The sequence below is a fragment of the Molossus molossus genome, unplaced genomic scaffold, assembly GCF_014108415.1.
Source record: "Molossus molossus isolate mMolMol1 unplaced genomic scaffold, mMolMol1.p scaffold_m16_p_14, whole genome shotgun sequence".
NCBI classification, from domain to species: domain Eukaryota; kingdom Metazoa; phylum Chordata; class Mammalia; order Chiroptera; family Molossidae; genus Molossus; species Molossus molossus.
The window spans coordinates 20827579-20845070 of record NW_023425349.1 but is presented as its reverse complement, the minus strand read 5'-3'; the positions used below and the strand labels follow the sequence as shown (position 1 = coordinate 20845070).

At 36.9% G+C, this 17492-nt stretch overlaps 1 protein-coding gene across 1 annotated transcript in view; it reads right to left on the bottom strand.

Annotated features, from left to right (window-relative positions):
- SHOC1 (shortage in chiasmata 1) overlaps nt 1–16411 on the bottom strand; it is a 76915-nt gene extending 60504 nt beyond the window's left edge. The window contains exons 1-4 of the mRNA XM_036261825.1: nt 16367–16411; nt 11190–11313; nt 6798–6885; nt 3614–3798 (exon numbers count right to left, since the gene is read on the bottom strand). Of these exons, the coding sequence (XP_036117718.1) occupies nt 3614–3798; nt 6798–6885; nt 11190–11313; nt 16367–16411 (442 nt within the window). The remainder of the gene's footprint in view (nt 1–3613; nt 3799–6797; nt 6886–11189; nt 11314–16366) is intronic.
- Between the last annotated feature and the right edge of the window lie 1081 nt (nt 16412–17492).

Genomic DNA, 17492 nt, shown 5'->3' with positions numbered 1-17492 from the left:
CCATGGTAGTGAACATAGAGCTAAAAAAATCCTTATGACCAGCTGGTGTGGCTCAGTGGTTGAGCGTCAACACCCATGCACCAAGAGGTCGCAAGTTTGATTCCCAGTCAAGGCACTTGCACAGGTTATGGGCCCAATCCCCAGTGGGGGGCATGTAGGAGGTAGTCAATCGATGTTCTCTCTCATCAATGTCTCTATCTCTCTCCCTCTCCCTTCCTCTTTCTCTAAAATCAATAAAGAAAAATTATTAATTTAAAAAAATCCTTATAGAAAATAATTCCATTTCCAGGGATTCACGTTAAGGAAATAATTGGATTTGAAATTAAAGACAACATTAGTGTTCTCAAATGTATGAATCATAAATAAGATTAAAAACTAAAGTCATGCCCTGGTCAGTTTGGCTCAGCAGTTAGAGCATCAGCCCTTGGATGGAAGGACCAAGGGTTCAATACCCAGTCAAGGACAAGTACCTGGGTTACAGGTTCGACACCGACTGGGGCTGCTCAGAAGGCAGTCAGTTGATCTCTCTCTCTCTCTCTCTCTCTCTCTCTCTCTCTAACTCTCTCCCCCTCCCTCCCTCCCTCCCTTCCTCCCTCCCTCCCTCCCACTCTATCTGAACAAAAAGTGGAAAAATGTCCTCAGGTGAGGATAAAAAATAAATAAATAATGTAATGCATATACAACATGTTCACAATAGTAAAGCAATTTATGTTTAGATTATAGGACTATACACTTTTAGTAAAGATACATTCTGTATATTTAAGGTGTAGGTATCTTAATAGTTGCAGAAAAAAGTTAGTAAAATTTAATCCTCACTTATGGTCAAAAGCTCTTAGCCAACTCAGAACAAGAAGAAGCTTCTTCAACCCAATCAAGTAAATTCTCTAACGTTTCACCATTGAGAATGATATAAACATTGAAAATGATTCATCATTTAAAGTGATGTAAACAATGAAATGATATTTACATCACTTTTAAGGGCAAAACATTAAAGGATTTCCTTTACCATCAGAAACAAGACAAGGATGGAACTATCACTGCTTCTGTTGAACAAGGTGCTGGAAGTCTTAGCAGAGTGAGACAAAAAAGAGATATAAATGTTGCAAAGGAAGAAACAGATGGCCAACGAAATCACTATCTGAAAGAGATATCTGTACCCCCATGTTCACTGCAGCATTCATAATGGCCAAGGTATGGGAACAACTTAAGTGTTTGTTGACAAATATAGATAAAGAAAATGTGACACACACACACACACAGGAATATTGTTCAGCCTTAAAAAGAAGGAACTCTAATGAAATAGGACCCCTTAGGAAATATAGGATATGAATAATTCATATGTATTTTTAAAATATTTACAGTGATACCTCGGTTCTCGAACATAATTCGTTCCAGGAGGACGGTCGAGAACCGAATTGTTCGAGAACCGAAGCAATGAAACCAATAGGAAAGCGTGACTCCACAAAGCGTGACTCTCTCTCTGCACTCACACTGATGACGCAAGCAAGGCGCGCTGGGCCGAATGAACGCCATTCGGCTCAACTCAGCTCATCTCGGAAGTTCGAGTTCCAAATATTTGTTCGGATTCCGAGACAAGTTTCTCGAATCTCCTGGTCGAATACTGATTTGGTCGAAAACCGAGGCGTTCGAGAACCGAGGTATCACTGTACTTATGTTTATTTTTCAATTACAGTTAACATTCAGAATTATATTAGTCTTATGTGCACAGCATAATGGTTAGACATTTATATAACTTACAAGGTAATACTCCCCCAACATAAGTCTAATACCCATCTGGCACCATACATAGTTAATACAATATCACTGACTCTATGGAAATAATAGGGATATGCTGTTCTTTACATCCCCGTGACTTTTTTGTAACTACCAATTTGTACTTATTCCCTTCATCTTTTCCACCCAGCCCCCCAATACCCCTCACATCTGGCAAATGTCAGTTTGTTCTCTCTATCTATGAATCTGTTGCTTTGAGAAACTCAAGTATATTTTTATTCAGTGAATCATAAAGAAGATTCTGATACTAGTGGACAATAGATATTATGAAATTTGCCAATAGTAACTTCTAGTTTGCCACATTAATAATAATAGTTATGCCCAGCTAGTGTGGCTTACTAGGTTGAGCTTCATCCCATGGACTGAGAGGTCCTGGTTTGATTACTGGCCGGGGCACATGCCCAGGTTGTAGGCTCAATCCCCAGTAGGGGGTGTGCAGGAGGCAACTAATAGATGTTTCTCTTTCACATGGATATTTCTCTCTCCCTTCCTAAAAAATCAATAAAAACATATTTTAAAATAATAATAATAAAAATAGTTATGTTTGGGGAGCCTGTTATTTATTTATTTTTTTTACAAACCATCTCCTTACATGTAGGTTTATTATTTGATCTACATAAGGAATAAATTTAAAAAAAGAAATTATAGAAGAACATTAAAAACCATAAAAATTTTAATAACTGTCCCAAACTTGTACCACTTTTTAAGGGTGGATTTAGACTATGATCAAATCATCTGATTCCAAATTCAGGCTCTTCCTATTATATCATGCTCTGAAGTCTAGTTTTGTTTTGTTTTTTTCATCCTCACCAGAGGATATTTTTGCATTTACTTTCAGATAGAGTGGGAGGGAAAGAAAGAGGAAGAGAGAGACAGAAACATCGATGTGAGAGAGACACATTGATTGGTTGCCACCTGCATGACCCCCACCGGGGCTGGGGATGAACTGCAACCAAGGTACATGCCCTTAGTGGGAATGAACCTGGGACTCCCTGGTCCGTGGGCCTACGCTCTAACCACTGAGCAAAATTGGCCAGGGCTCTAGTTTTTAATGTAATCACTCTATCTCTCTTCTGAAACTATAAGAGGAATTTAACTTTATGTATCATTACATACCTATTTGCCAACACAAAAAATTTATACACAATTTATGTATATACAGTAAAACAACCAATTTATTTTTCATGTTCAAATTATAGCATATCTTGAATGATAATAGCAATTATATAATAGAGCCTTAAGGTAGTTCTCAGCAAGTTTTTATAACATTGGAAGAATTCAGCACCCTTTAATAGTATAAGAGATTTGGGATATATTTTGGATAAAATACACTTTCAATTATTACTTTTGGTAAATTTGTAAAAACTGGGCAAATTTCCTGACCTAAGACTGAAATTATTCCATCTGTACTTTGACTTATGGTTTTACATAAATGAGACAAAATTGAAAATCTTTAGGGTATTTTGGAAAATAAAAGTATTACTTAATAATCTACTAAATTGACATTACACCAGATTGCTGTCATCAAACCTATACCCAGATGCTACCATTATTACAGCAATATGCTGTGAGCACACTACAATCAAATCTCTGAGGCTATTTTGGAGGCCCAACACACTTAAACTCCAAAAACCTAACTTACAATAAGGGGACTAATATAAAAGAAAATATTTCCCTAATGTGGCAAAGCTTAGAATTATAATTTTACAGGTGGGTATCTTTAATAACATAAAAAATTAAATCTAATAAAACAAATTCACTGGAATAAATTTGTATATTAGTAAGAAATGTTTTATAACAATGGAAATACATGTTTTACCTTGGTTCTTTGCTTGAAATGCTGAATATTTTTCTAAATAGCTAATAGGTGTAAAGACTTCACTGTAGTCCTTATGAATGTGTAAGCTGGCTTCCTCGATTTCACTCTGGGAGTCTGGGTTTGAACTTGGAACAATTTCTTCAAATTCACCGTTAATCTGAGTCACCATTCCTGTAACTATTTTTCTACAACATTATAAAATTATGAATTTTATGTATGTCCTATTTTAAAACATCTTTATTAACAAATAGCATATATTCACTGTAGAAACAATAACAAATCCCAACAGATATAAAGAAAATTACCCATAGCCCATCCATTTAAGAAATGAATTTAAAAATTATGTATTTTTGCTATTATTTTGAATATTTTAAAAATCAAGGTGGATTCATGTACATAGTATTCTGCAACCTGTTCTCTGCTAAATAGTAAAGCATGAGTACATTTATATGTTAATCAGAGTGTATATTCACTTCATTTTTTTTTTAATCCTCATCTGAGGACATCTTCCCACTTTTTACTCAGATAGAGTGGGAGGGAGAGAGAGAGAGGAACATCGACGTGAAAGGGACACATCACGTGGCTGCCACCCGCACGACCCAAGCAGAGCCGGGGACAAACTACAACCGAGGCACATGCCCTCAGCGGGAACTGAACCCGGGTCTCTTGGGACCGCAGACCGACGCTCCAACCGCTGAGCCAAATCAGCCAGGGCCACTTCATTTTTTAATGGATGACCATTGTATTGGTAAATCATAATTTATTCAACCAGTTCCCTATTATTGAAAACTTAAATTTGTTGTAATTGTTTGCTGTTATAATGCAAGGGATATCTTTGTGCTCTTGTCTAACTGTTTTCTCAAGATACTTTCCCTAAAAATGGCAAAGATGTTAAAGGTACACATATTCTTAGACCCTGCCATGCACTGCCCAACTGCCCTTGTGCTGGATAATCAATGTCTGTTTTTTCATATCATTATCCAACCTTTTATAACCTGTTCTTCAACCGGGGAGGCTGATCTGTAAGAACCAACTAAGCTTTCCCTCTGGCTTCTAGTTGGGTTCAGCCAGTGGGAAACATTCGCAGGAGATCAAAGGTGGGAAGAGAGACAGGGTATTATTCTTCCCAAATCCTTCCCTCCTAGGCATAGTTTAGAAGTGGCTGATTCTCCTGCTGACAGCTATCTTTTGTCAGACAGCTCCTCTTCTACAGCTGCAGTTCTTAACTGGCTTGCTACTACTCAATCCCCTTAGGCCTTCAAGTTTAGGGTGTTAACTACTTCCTGCTGTTGCTAGTCTTAGGCACTATTTTTGGGCTCCTCCACATTGGCCATACCTTGCCTGTTTCCTAATTGACCCAGGAACTTCCCAATAGATAAAAGTATTATTGGCAATTGGCAATTTACCTACACATCCTAATACCTTTTTTCTTGATATCCTAAAATATTTTAGCTTTAATAATTCCCTATACAAACTTAAAGAACCAAAATCAATATAATTCCCCAATGTAATTGGAGAGAAAAATGAACATGCCATATCTTAAAAATCATAGATAGAAAAATCTCTAAAGTTTCTCCTTTACTCTTGAAGAAAATATAAGGTACAAGAAAAAATTATCTTAACTCACCCAGGTCCATATTACAATACTCATAAGACTATTGATTCTTTTTGTGTTGATGAAAATGCTCTAAAGTTTATTGTGAGGATGGCTGTACAATTCTCTGAATATACTAAAAACTATTCAAATGTACATTTTAAATGGGTGAATTATATAAATATAAATTATATCTTCATAAAGCCGTTACATAAATCAAACCAAACAAAAAAAGTATAGGGTTTGAAGTCAGACAGACTGGAATTTGAGGGTTTGAATATTAGCTCCAACTATTGACTGTGTGCAAGTTACTTAATCTGAGTCTTAGTTTCTCATACATAATATTGGGATAATAATATAGAGCTCACATAGTTGTTATGAGGCATTACAGGAAATAAATATGTGCCCCAACACATGGTGAATCAGAATCACCATTTTTAATAAGATCCTCTGGTGATTCACATGTACATTAAATTCTGAGAAGCACTGATCCATCATCATTATATTGACAAAGAAAGTGAGAGTCAGATCAAAGGACTTGTCAAGTAGTACTTGACTCTTCAAATCAAGACTTGAAATCCACATCTTTTAGTTCATAATGCAGAGCTCTTTTCACTATACCTGTCTGCTTCCTCACTGCTCTGGAGTTCAGTCATGTAATAGATACTTTGCATTGGTCTTATGCCTTGTGATCTTATGATGGTCATCTTTTATTATCATTTAATTCTTATCTTATTAATTTTTTCTGTGTTTACATATTATCTTCCTAACCTGACTTTTAAATTCTTAGATGATGGAAATGGTATATTGGACTAAATCGGTTCTTTCAAGTGCAACTAAGAAAAACTTAAATTGCTAAAACTTGAAAATGTGAATAACAACTAAATCCTTCTGGGTCTGATCAGCACTCTTGGTATGAAGTGAAGCAACTGGGTAAATTATTTACATTTGCACTGAAATTTCTAATTTGCATCTACATTAACAATGTTGAATAGGTTAGATATTCTTCCTCATATTTTCCTCTGTGTTCCTATATCTGTCATTGTACTTACCACACTGTATTGTTATTATTTATTTATAAATCTCTATTTCATATTTTCTTGTGTTCTTTGTGAGTAGAGCTGTCTTATTTCTGTATCCTGTATTGAGCACACAGGATAGTATCCAGTAAATATTTGATGAATGACTGAACTAATAATAAATAATGTTTTGACAAGGTATGTTAGAAAATAGCCTTACATCCACATTTATACTACAGGGGAAAATACTAATTTTAATATAAAGTACTTCCTATAGACACTTTCTACAAAAAGTGTACTTACTGAATGAAAGCATAACAACATATTTGCTTTATTTCTGTATGTTTTTGCAACTCAAATGTATAGAGAACAGTTAATATATGATAAATGAGAGAAAGATAAAATGAGGATGTAAATCACTTCTATTAACCTCTCCTTTGTGGTCAGATTAAGACTTTTCATCAGATAAAAGAAGAAAATCTGTGAGGCTATAAAGGAAAGAATCTTCTCTCTTTAGTTGTCTGTTTATCTTCTAGATATAAAAAGGAAATTTGAGGTTAAGGATACATACCTCTCAAGGAACTCCTCCACAGTGAGACTTGCTTTCCATTGATCCAAGACTGAGCTATCTGTCATTCCCCAAACTGAAACAGCTGAGACTAAAAAGGAGCATGGTAAACATTAGCTTCTAGAATTTTCTTTTAGACTTAATACAAGGAAGCCAAACATTCAACTTTTATATTATCTTTATTTATTCATAATGTTGTTCCAGATTACAAATATTCAAATAATTATTTTCATTATTATACCCCTCCCCAAACCCTCAGTTACAGCCAGAACAATACCACCAGAAAATACCATCCTCATTTTTACAGCCTCTCTTTTTTTAACTCATCTTTATTGTTGAATGTATTACAGATGTCCCCCTTTTTTCCCCATTGACCTCCTCCTCCCCAATCCCGCCGCCCTCTTACCTTCCCCACACTATAATCGGTGTCCATTGGTTATGTATATATGCATAGAAGTTCTTTAGTTTATCTGATCCTGCCCTCCCCACTTCCCTTTGAGGTTCAGTCTAACAACCAATTTGTACTTCTTAATTCCTTCATCTTTTTCACTCATCCCTCCAGCCCCCACCCTCTCTTTTGCTTATACATTACTACCTACCCAGATAGTGTTGTTCAACAGCTCATATTATTCCTTATAAAGCCTTTATTTATATATATATATATATATATATATATATATATATATATATATATATTTTTTTTATCCTCACCCAAGGACATTTTTCCGTTTTTTGTTCAGATAGAGTGGGAGGGAGATAGAGGGAGAGAGAGACAGAGAGAGAGACAGAGAGAGAAACATCGATGTGAAAGGGACACATCGAGTGGCTGCCATCCACACGACCAACCAGGGCCGAGGACAAACTACAACCGCGGCATGTGCCATTAGCGGGAACCGAACCCGGGTCTCTCTGGACCTCAGACCGATGCTCTAACCGCTGAGCCAAACCAGCCAGGGCTTATAAAGCCTTTATTAACCATTCCAATTCACTCTAATGTATTCCCTGTGAAAGGCCATAATATTGTCAGTAGCACTTCCTCTGGTACTTAATCACATTTGGTCATATATTAAAATTTTATGTATCTATACTTGTCTCCCAAATTAGACCCTTGGTTCCTTAAGGAGAGGAACCGTGTCATATATTAGTGTCTGAAGAAGGAACTGAGTAAAGTAAGAGTCAAATGATCTGTATTTTATCACTAGTGTTACTTCTTACTAGTTTTGTTACCTTGAACAAATCATTTAACATCTGAGTCTGTGCCTCACTGAGAAAATATGAAAGTTTAGTGTACATCTTTTATGTAGAGTACAGGTTCTAGAATCACCCTGCCTGGATTTTAATACTTGTACTGCTATTTATTAACTATATGCTCTTGGATAAATCTCTTAACCTCTTCATACCTCAGTTTCCTTATCTACAAATTAGGAATAACGATGGGCCCTTCATAGTTCTGTTATAAAAATTAAATGTGATGAGACATGTCAATGGCTTAGAATAGTACCTGAAATATTGTAAGAACCTAATAATTTTGGATGTTATTGTTATGATTTTTAAAAAGATGAAAAGGGAAATAAGTAAGAAGAAATTATAAACTCACTTTTTCTTCTGTACTTTTAGAAAAGCAGTTTGATGGAAGCTATTCCAACCTAACTGAGACCCTCAATCCATTGACCCTCTCATGTTTGCAACATTCATCCTCCCTCATGTCCTCACTTTCTTTCTCAGTTTAGGTCCCATGGCCATTCTCATAACCACTTCCTCACAAAGACTCTTCTGTTGCCCCTCTTTCTCTTGCTGTGTAAGTACACCAGAACAGCTGGAATTTACTGAGAAAAACTCTCCCAGCCATGCTGAATGAACTCATTTCCAAAGGGCATCCAACACTGACAGATGATAACAGTACACCTTCCTGATGAAACCAGTTTTCTCATTTTTGAAGACAACTCTAATACTTCCCTCCCTCTCAGATTTTCAATGCTCACCCTCCTTCCCACTCTTAGTCAACGTCCTTGCCTCAACATAGAAAATTGATATAAATAAAGAACTGCCTCTGTTTTCACCACCAACTCTACCATCTCATTGGCTTAAGTACCTACAGACCTTGCCTTCCTATCTATCATTATGGAAGGATTATCCTAGCTCCTATCTAATACTAGCTCCTCTCATTGTGCTCTTGATACTATCCCCTTTTATTAAGTTATCATTTTTCTTTCCTCAATCATCATTTTCTTTCTTTTTACCAAGATCATTACCACTGGCAAACAAATACTTTATAGTCTCTTTTCTCATTACACATATTTTTCAAAATCACACATTAACAAACAAACAAACCCTCTCTTTACATCACTTCTCCCTTAAGCTAGTGCCTCATTTTTCTATTTTCCTTCATAGCAAAATTCCTCGAAATAACTGTCTTAATTCACCATCTCATATCCCACTTCTCAACATACTCTAATTGAGCTTTCTTACCCAAATTCTAGTGAAATCTCTCTTACCGAAGTCATCAATGCTCTACATTTAGTCAAACTAATGGTCAACTTACAATCCTCTTCTTACTTGACCTTTTAACAGCGATCAGCTTTTGACCACTTCTCCCTTCTTGAGAAACTTTCTTCTTTTTAAAAAAATGTTTTAATTGATTTTTAGAGAGACAGGAAGGGAGACAGAGAGAGAGAGAGAGAAACACTGATGTGAGAGAGAAACTTCAATCGGTTGCCTCCTGTATGCACCCCGACAGGGGACCAAACCTATAACCTGGGAATGTGTCCTGACCGGGAATTGGGAATCTATTTGCAACCTTTTGGTGCATGGGACAATGCCCAACCAACTGGGCCACACTGGCCAGGGAAAAACACTTTATTCTTCAGAATTGTACACCACACTCATTAGGGTTTCCTATCTCACTTGTCTTCCTCAGTGGTTCCTCCTTCTTTGTCAGACTTTTAACTGTTGGAGTGTTCCAAGGCTTTGTCCTAGGTTCTCTATTTTACCTATATTCATGCTTTCATTGATGATATCCAGTTCCATGAGTTTATGTGTAACTTACATATCAATGTCTCCAAGATTAATATAGCCAATTGCTTTCTTGATGTCTCCATTTAGATGCCTAACAGGCATTTTAACCTGGCCAAAGCCCCATGAAAGTAACACTGCCATCTACCCAGCTGCTCAATTCTAAAACCTAGAAGACATTTCCTCTTCTTCTTTTTAACACTCTCACTGTTGTCCAGACCTCTAAAATAATCCCAGTTTCAACCAATTCTTACATCTCCATTATTATAAGCCTAGTCCAAGCCACCATCATCTTTTAGAGTATAGATTCACCTTGTATTCTAAATTCAGAACCACTACAGTAGCTCCTAGATCGACTCGCCTGTCTTCTCTTGTCTCTCAATTCCTATCCCTTCCATCCTCTACACAACCAGAATGATTTTTCTAAAGCATAAATCAGGTCATGTCACTCTCTGTCCTAAACTGTCCAATGACTTACCACATTAGCCATAATATAAGCAAACAAACTCCATATTATGGCTTTCAAAGCCTTATCTTTCAGAAACTGCCTACTTCTCAGATCTACCTCCATTTCATGGACCAGTCACAATAGCCTAATTTTCTTGCCCTTAAACACATCAGATTTATTTCTGAGTCAGGAACACTGCATTTGGTTGAAAGGTTTCTCCCACATCTTTGTATGGTTGTTGCCTTCTCATAATTCAGATCTCAACTCAAATGTCCACCTCTTCCTTGAAATTCTTCCTGAATCATCTCTGGAAATAGCACTCCCTACTCCTAAAATTTATTATTGCATTATAATTTTATGTCTTCTCTATACATGTATATCAATCAGATATTAGTTTATACATTTAATGGTTTTATTGCTGCATCCTCCTTACCAGTCTGAAAACCCACTGAGGGCAGGGACTATTTCTATGTCTTATCAGTGACTGTGTTCTTAGCACCTATAAAAGTGCCTGGTACATAATACATGCCAAATAAATGTTGTTAACTAACTTGACTTGTCCATGGAGCCTAGTCTTTCCTAAGTCAATTACATGATTAAAACAAAAGATGATATTTTGTACACATACATTTAAAAATAGTTTTACATTCAATGTATGGCTACAATTTAAAGTAGCCTCCAATAGTTGATCAAGATCCTTTTATAATGTAACAAATGCTTACAATGTTAGAATGTTTTAATACTTCATCATCAACAAATCATTTATTTGTTCTACTCATACCTAGTATAAGCTTTTCTATTCCTAATTTTGTCACCTAAGTAAACAAATGCAATGTGTTTTATTTAATGAGAAAAACACTTTATTTTCTTAATTTGCTATGCTAAACTCTAAAATAATTATTAAACATATTATTAAGAAAATAAATAAAACATACCTCTTGTCCATGGCCTCCTAAATTTATGATCAATAACTTCTGCATGATAATTTCCATCTTGATATAAACACGAAGGGATTCGAAGCAATAAAGCATCTCTGCAAAACTTCTTTCTAACTACATTCTATGTAAGAAAGTAAGATTATGAAATATTTTAATATATTTAACATATTTATCTATCAATATTTAGAATATTAAAATTCTCCAATCTTTTAAATGTTATTTTTATTTAAAGGTGATATATGCTCATTACAAAATATCAAATAACAGAACCACATACTGAGAAAATCAAGGTCCATAGTAATATCAATAATAGTTTGGTGTATTTTCCTACAGACTTTTTTTTCTAGATTAGGCCAAAATGTGTGTGTGTGTGTGTGTGTGTGTGTGTTTAACCAAAAAATGGGGGGAGGGGATCACATAATTTATATACCACTTAGCAATGTGCTTTTTTTCACTTAGTATAATATAGCTGACTTAACTTTTGTTTTCTGTCTTTTGCATTATTTCACTTTTGACAACCATGAAATGTGATTCTAATTTTTAAAAATCTAATAAATAAAGCTGTTTCTTTAAAAGAATGCTAAATCAATTAAGCAAACTTGTAAATCAAAGTTCTCTGTAATTCCATTCTGCCTTTACTTTTTAGCATTATCTCCCATTACTCTCTAATACTAACTGTGCTCTTTGAATAGACTTCTCTTCACTACCTCCCTTAATATTTAGCAGTCACTTCCTTATCAACAACATTGTCTACAGTGTGCCTCTGAAAAATGTCCTGCTACTCTTCTCTAGCTATCAAAATCCTATTCATTTTTTTTTTTATCCTCACCCGAGGACATTTTCCCATTTTTTATTCAGATAGAGTGGGAGGGGAAGAGAGAGAGAGAAACATCGACATGAAAGGGACACATCAAGTGGTTGCCACCCACAAGACGCAACCAGGGCCAGAGCCAAACTGCAACCGAGGCATGCACCCCCAGAGGGAACCAAACCCGAGTCTCTCTGGACCACAGGCCAACGCTCTAACCACTGAGCCAAACCGGCCAGGGCCCTATTCATTTTTCAAGGCTTGTCTTAGCAATAGCTCCTCTATGAAGTCATCCCTCAGTGACTCTTTAGTTCATTATTTTAGGAACTTGGACAAATGATAGTTTCTGGCATTATTTCCCAAGAATTTTATGTTTGCAGAAAGTGTTATAACATATTAAACAGGAGGTCCTCATTATCCAAGAATAAATGGTACAAAGAAAAGATCAGTTCAAGTAATTTATATAAAATGAGAACCAAAGGTTCACAGTAAGAAGGAAAAACAGCTTGATTGTTACTTTATCTAAAAAAATAAAATAGTTATTAAAAATTAAATTTTATACCTAACAGTCCTGGCCAGTTTGGCTCAGCGGTTGGAGCATCGGCCTGCGGACCAGAGAGTCCTGGGTTCAGTTCCCGCTAGGAGCATGTACCAAAAAAAAAAAAAAAATTTTATACCTAACAAAATTTTTATTTATAATTAGCTTATATAATACTTTTTGTCATAATCTCCCCACAAACTATATTATATAATGATATGCATGATATTAGTAATTATTTCACCTTTAATCATTAAGATATTTTAAGACATCTCTGCCCTGGCCGGTTTGCTCAGTGGTTAGAGCGTTGGCCTGCGGTCCAGAGAGACCAGGGTTCAGTTCCCGCTAAGGGCGCACACCTTGGTTGCAATTTGTCCTTGGCCCTGATTGGGTTGTATGGGTGGAAACCACTCGATGTGTCCCTTTCACATCGATGTTTCTCTCTCTCCCTCCCACTCTATCTGAACAAAAAAGGAAAAAAATGTCCTTGGGTGAGGATAAAAAAAACAAAACACATCTCTGACTCCTTTGACATTCAAACCATTCTTTTCCTCTTGTTTGTTAACTGGTCTAATTTTGCAAGATCCTCATTTGCTAATAGCTTTACCTGGCATTTGAGTAGTTCTTCAACAGTTTCCATGAATTTTACAAAATCCTGTACTTTTTGCACAATTTGCCATTGATTAGTATCATATTTGTACTGTATCATTGGGTGTGGTACACAAACAAGAAAGTACGATACCATGGGCAAGGATAAAAGTTTGAGGATGTTTGAGTATAGACTAATTTTTTTTTTTATCCTCACCCGAGGACATTTTTCCATTTTTTGTTCAGATAGAGTGGGAGGGGGAGAGAGGAAGAGAGAGAGAGAAACTTGGAAGAGAAAGGGACACATCGAGTGGCTGCCACCCGCACGACCGTCCATGGCCAGGAACAAACTGCAACTGAGGTACATGCCCTTAGCAGGAACCAAACCTAGGTCTCTCTGGACTGCAGGCTGACGCTCTACCAAACCAGCCAGGGCTGAGTATAGACTAATTTTGCAAGTGGCCAATATATTCATAAATATATTTGGGTAACAATGACTTCTGATTCCCTACCATATACATGTTATAATGCCACATTTGCCTCCCTCACTTATGAGGGAATTATAAAACCTGAACATGCCTTTATGTATTTATTTCCTGTAAACTGTAACACAGTTTTAGTTATATTGGAGTAATTTTTTTCCTGGTAGATGGGGTCAAGGTTATAAAGAAAACTAAATTTTAACTTGTCAATTAAAGTAATAAGAATAGTGAATTGTTGTATGACAAGTATTCCAATTAGTCCTTAATAATGTGCCTGGATTGACTCTTAGCTTTGTACAAGCTATTTAACTTCTCTGGGCATCAGTTTTCTAACCGGCAAAATTGTAAAACCTGTGTAATAACAGTATCTACCTCAAGGAGTAGTTACAATGATCAAATGACATAATCCATTACAATAGAATATGATCAAATGATATAACCCATCAAATAAACAAAGTACCTGGCCCATAGTAAGTGGTCGATTTTATCATAAAGATAACTGAGATCGCTACCCCCAACACTCCTTTCAATAAAGATTAGTCAAGATTATTCATAAAAGCAGCCAAAATTTGCCAAGAGCTAAGAGCTTTAACTTCATGTTAATTTGCCAATTATTTCCTTCCCAAGCTGGCATTTTTAACATATATTAAAAGTAGTAATTTTAGCCGAGCTGGTGTGGTTCAGGGTTCAGTGATTGAGCATTGACCCCTGGACCAAGAGGTCGCAGGTTTGATTTCCTATCAGGGCATATGCTCTGGTTACAGACTTGATCCACAATGGGGGGCGTGCAGGAGGCAGCAAATTGATGTTTCTCTCTCATCATTGTTTCTATCTCTCTTTCCCTCTCCCTTCCTATCTCTATAAAAGTCAATAAAAACATGTTTTTTTTTTATTTTTATTTTTTTTATTTATTTTATTTATTTATTTTTTATTTATTTATTTATTTATTTTTTTAATCCTCATTTTTCCATTTTTTGTACAGACAGAGTGGGAGGGAGAGAGAGGAAGAGAGAGAGAGGAAAACATCGATGTGAAAGGGACACATCGAGTGGCTGCCACCCGCACGACCAACCAGGGCCAGGGACAAACTGCAACCGAGGTACATGCCCTTAGCGGGAACCGAACCCGGGTCTCTCTGGACCGCAGGCGGACGCTCTAACTGCTGAGCCAAACCGGCCAGGGCAAAAAACGTGTTTTTTTTTAAATGTAGTAAGTGCCCTGGCCAGTGTTGCTCAGTGGTTAGAGTGTTGGCCCATGGACCAAAGAGTTGCAGGTTCGATTCCGGTCAAGGGCACATCCCTCCATTGCAGTTCATCCCCGGCCCTGGTTGGGGTTGTGCGAGAGGCAACCAGTCAATGTGTTGCTCTCACATCGATGTTTCTCTCTCTCTTTCTCATTCTCTCTCTCTCTCCCTCCCTCCCACTCTATCTGAGGTAAATGGAAAAATATCTTTGGTGAGGATTTTTTTAAAAAGGTAGTAAGTAAATTTTTTTTTTAATCCTCACTCGAGGACATTTTTGCATTTTTCTTTATTTATTTTTATTTACTTATTTATTTTATTTATTAATTTATTTTTGTTACAGATGTTTCTCCTTTTCCCCCCACTGATTCCCCCCTCCCCCCTCCCCGTCCTGTCCCCAGCTTTGTTGTCCATGTCCATTGTTCATGCATACATGCATATAAGTTTTGTGGTTTATCTCTCCCCCACCACCCCCTCTTCTGGGGATTGTCAGTCTGTACCCCACTTCCACATATCTGGGACTACCCCATTCCTCAGGCTGTTATGTTCATTATATTCCATGAATAAGTGAGATCATGTGCCTTTGATTGGCTTGTTTTGCTTAGGATAATACTTTCCAGGTCCCTCCATGTCATCTCAAAGGATAAGAGATCTTTCTTTCTTACAGCTGCACAGTACTCCATTGTGTATATGTACCACTGCTTTTTTATCCATTAGTCTACTGATGGACATTTGGGCTGTTTCCAGATCTTAGCTATTGTAAGTAGTGCTGCTACAAACATGGGGGTACATATATTCTTTCTGATTGGTGTTTCAGAGTTCTTAGGGTATATTCCTAGAAGTGGGATAACTGGGTCAAATGGCAGTTCAATTTTTAATTTTTTGAGGTAACTTTAGATAGAGCGGGAGGGAAAAAGGGAGGAAGAAAGAGAGAGAAACATTAATATGAGAGAGACACATCAACTGGTTGCCACCCACACAACCCCAACAGGGGCTGGGGACAAACTGCAACATAGGTACGTGTCCTTAGCGGGAACCCAACCCAGGTCTCTGGTCCGCAGGCTGACGCTCTAACCGCTGAGCAAAACCGGCCAGGGAAGTAGTAATTTTATTTTTAATTTTTGTCTTTATTAATATTCTCGGGTGAGGATTTTAAAATTAATAAATATTTTTTTCTGTATTGATTTGAGAGAGAGGAAGGGAGAGGGAGAGATAGAAACATCGATGAGAGAGAACATCGATTGGCTACGTCCTACATGTCCCACACTGAGGATCAAGCCCACAACCTGGGCATGTGCCCTGAACAGGAATCAAACCTGTGACCTCTTGGTGCATGGGTTGACGCTCAACCATTGAGCCACACCAGCTGGGCAGTAATTTTAAATGAATCTCAAAGCAACTAGACTAAGGATGAACACAAAGACAACTGTAAAATTATCATAGTCCTCTAGTAAATGCAGATAACACATTTTATATCATAATTCTTAGTAAATAGGTGGTGATCCAGTAACACCCTACCTCGTATAAATAGTCTATTGCACAATATTTGAATGCTGAAAACATATCTTCTTCCTTTGAAAGCATACAAATTTCAACATCTGAAAAAATAAAAATTAAATTAAAGTTGGTAAAATAGCAAAGTCAGGAGCAGAAGAATCATTCTTAATCACAAAACTTTGGTTCATTCATTTAAAAAAGGCTCTGATTTATTTAAAAAATTAATTATGAACATGACACTTATTAAAAATTTATATCTAAATGTAAATAATATATGTTGATATACAATAATTTATATAATTTTTGTATTATTGAATTTATATGACTTTTAGTTGGGGGATTGAAATATATTTAATATGATCATTTTGTTGCAAAAGAGGCTAGAGTTAGTTCACAAAACTGGTAATGGTTTTCTCGGGACAACCATATTTCTTTTCTTTTTTGTTTTTTGTTTTTTTTATCCTCACCCGAGGATATTTTGGCATTTATCTTCAAATAGAGCGGGAGGGAGAGAGGGAGGAAGAAAGAGAAACATCAATGCAAGAGAGACACATCGAGTGGCTGCCACTCACACGACCCCATCCGGGGCCAGGGACAAACCACAATTGAGGTACGTGCCCTTAGCGGGAATCAAACTCTGGACTCTCTGGTCCACCGGCCGGTGCTCTAACCATTGAGAAAACCGTCCAGGGAGGGACAACCATATTCCTTACATGGCTTTAAAATTGAATAACTAAGGGCAATACTGTGCTGAAGCAGTGAGGTGAGATGTGGGAAATCCTACTCTCTTACTTAGAAAACGAAAAGCCTGTCCTGGCTGGTGTGGCTCAGTTTGTCGTGTGTCTTCCTGTTTGCTATTGAAGAGTTGCCAGTTCAATTCAGGTCAGGGTACATGCCCAGGTTGCAGGCTCCATCCCTGGTAGGGGGTGTGCAGAAGGCAGCCAATAGATATCTCGATCTCTCTCTCTCTCTCTCTGCCTCTCCCTCTCCCTTCCTCTCTCTCTAAAAATCAATGAAAATATTAGAAAATAAAAAGGCTGACGTTAGAATTCCCTAATAGTGAGCTCATTTGGAAAAGCATCCATGGCATATTATTCCTAGGTCAGTGGGTCATTATTGGTAAATCAACAAATTAATCTAAAGAAGT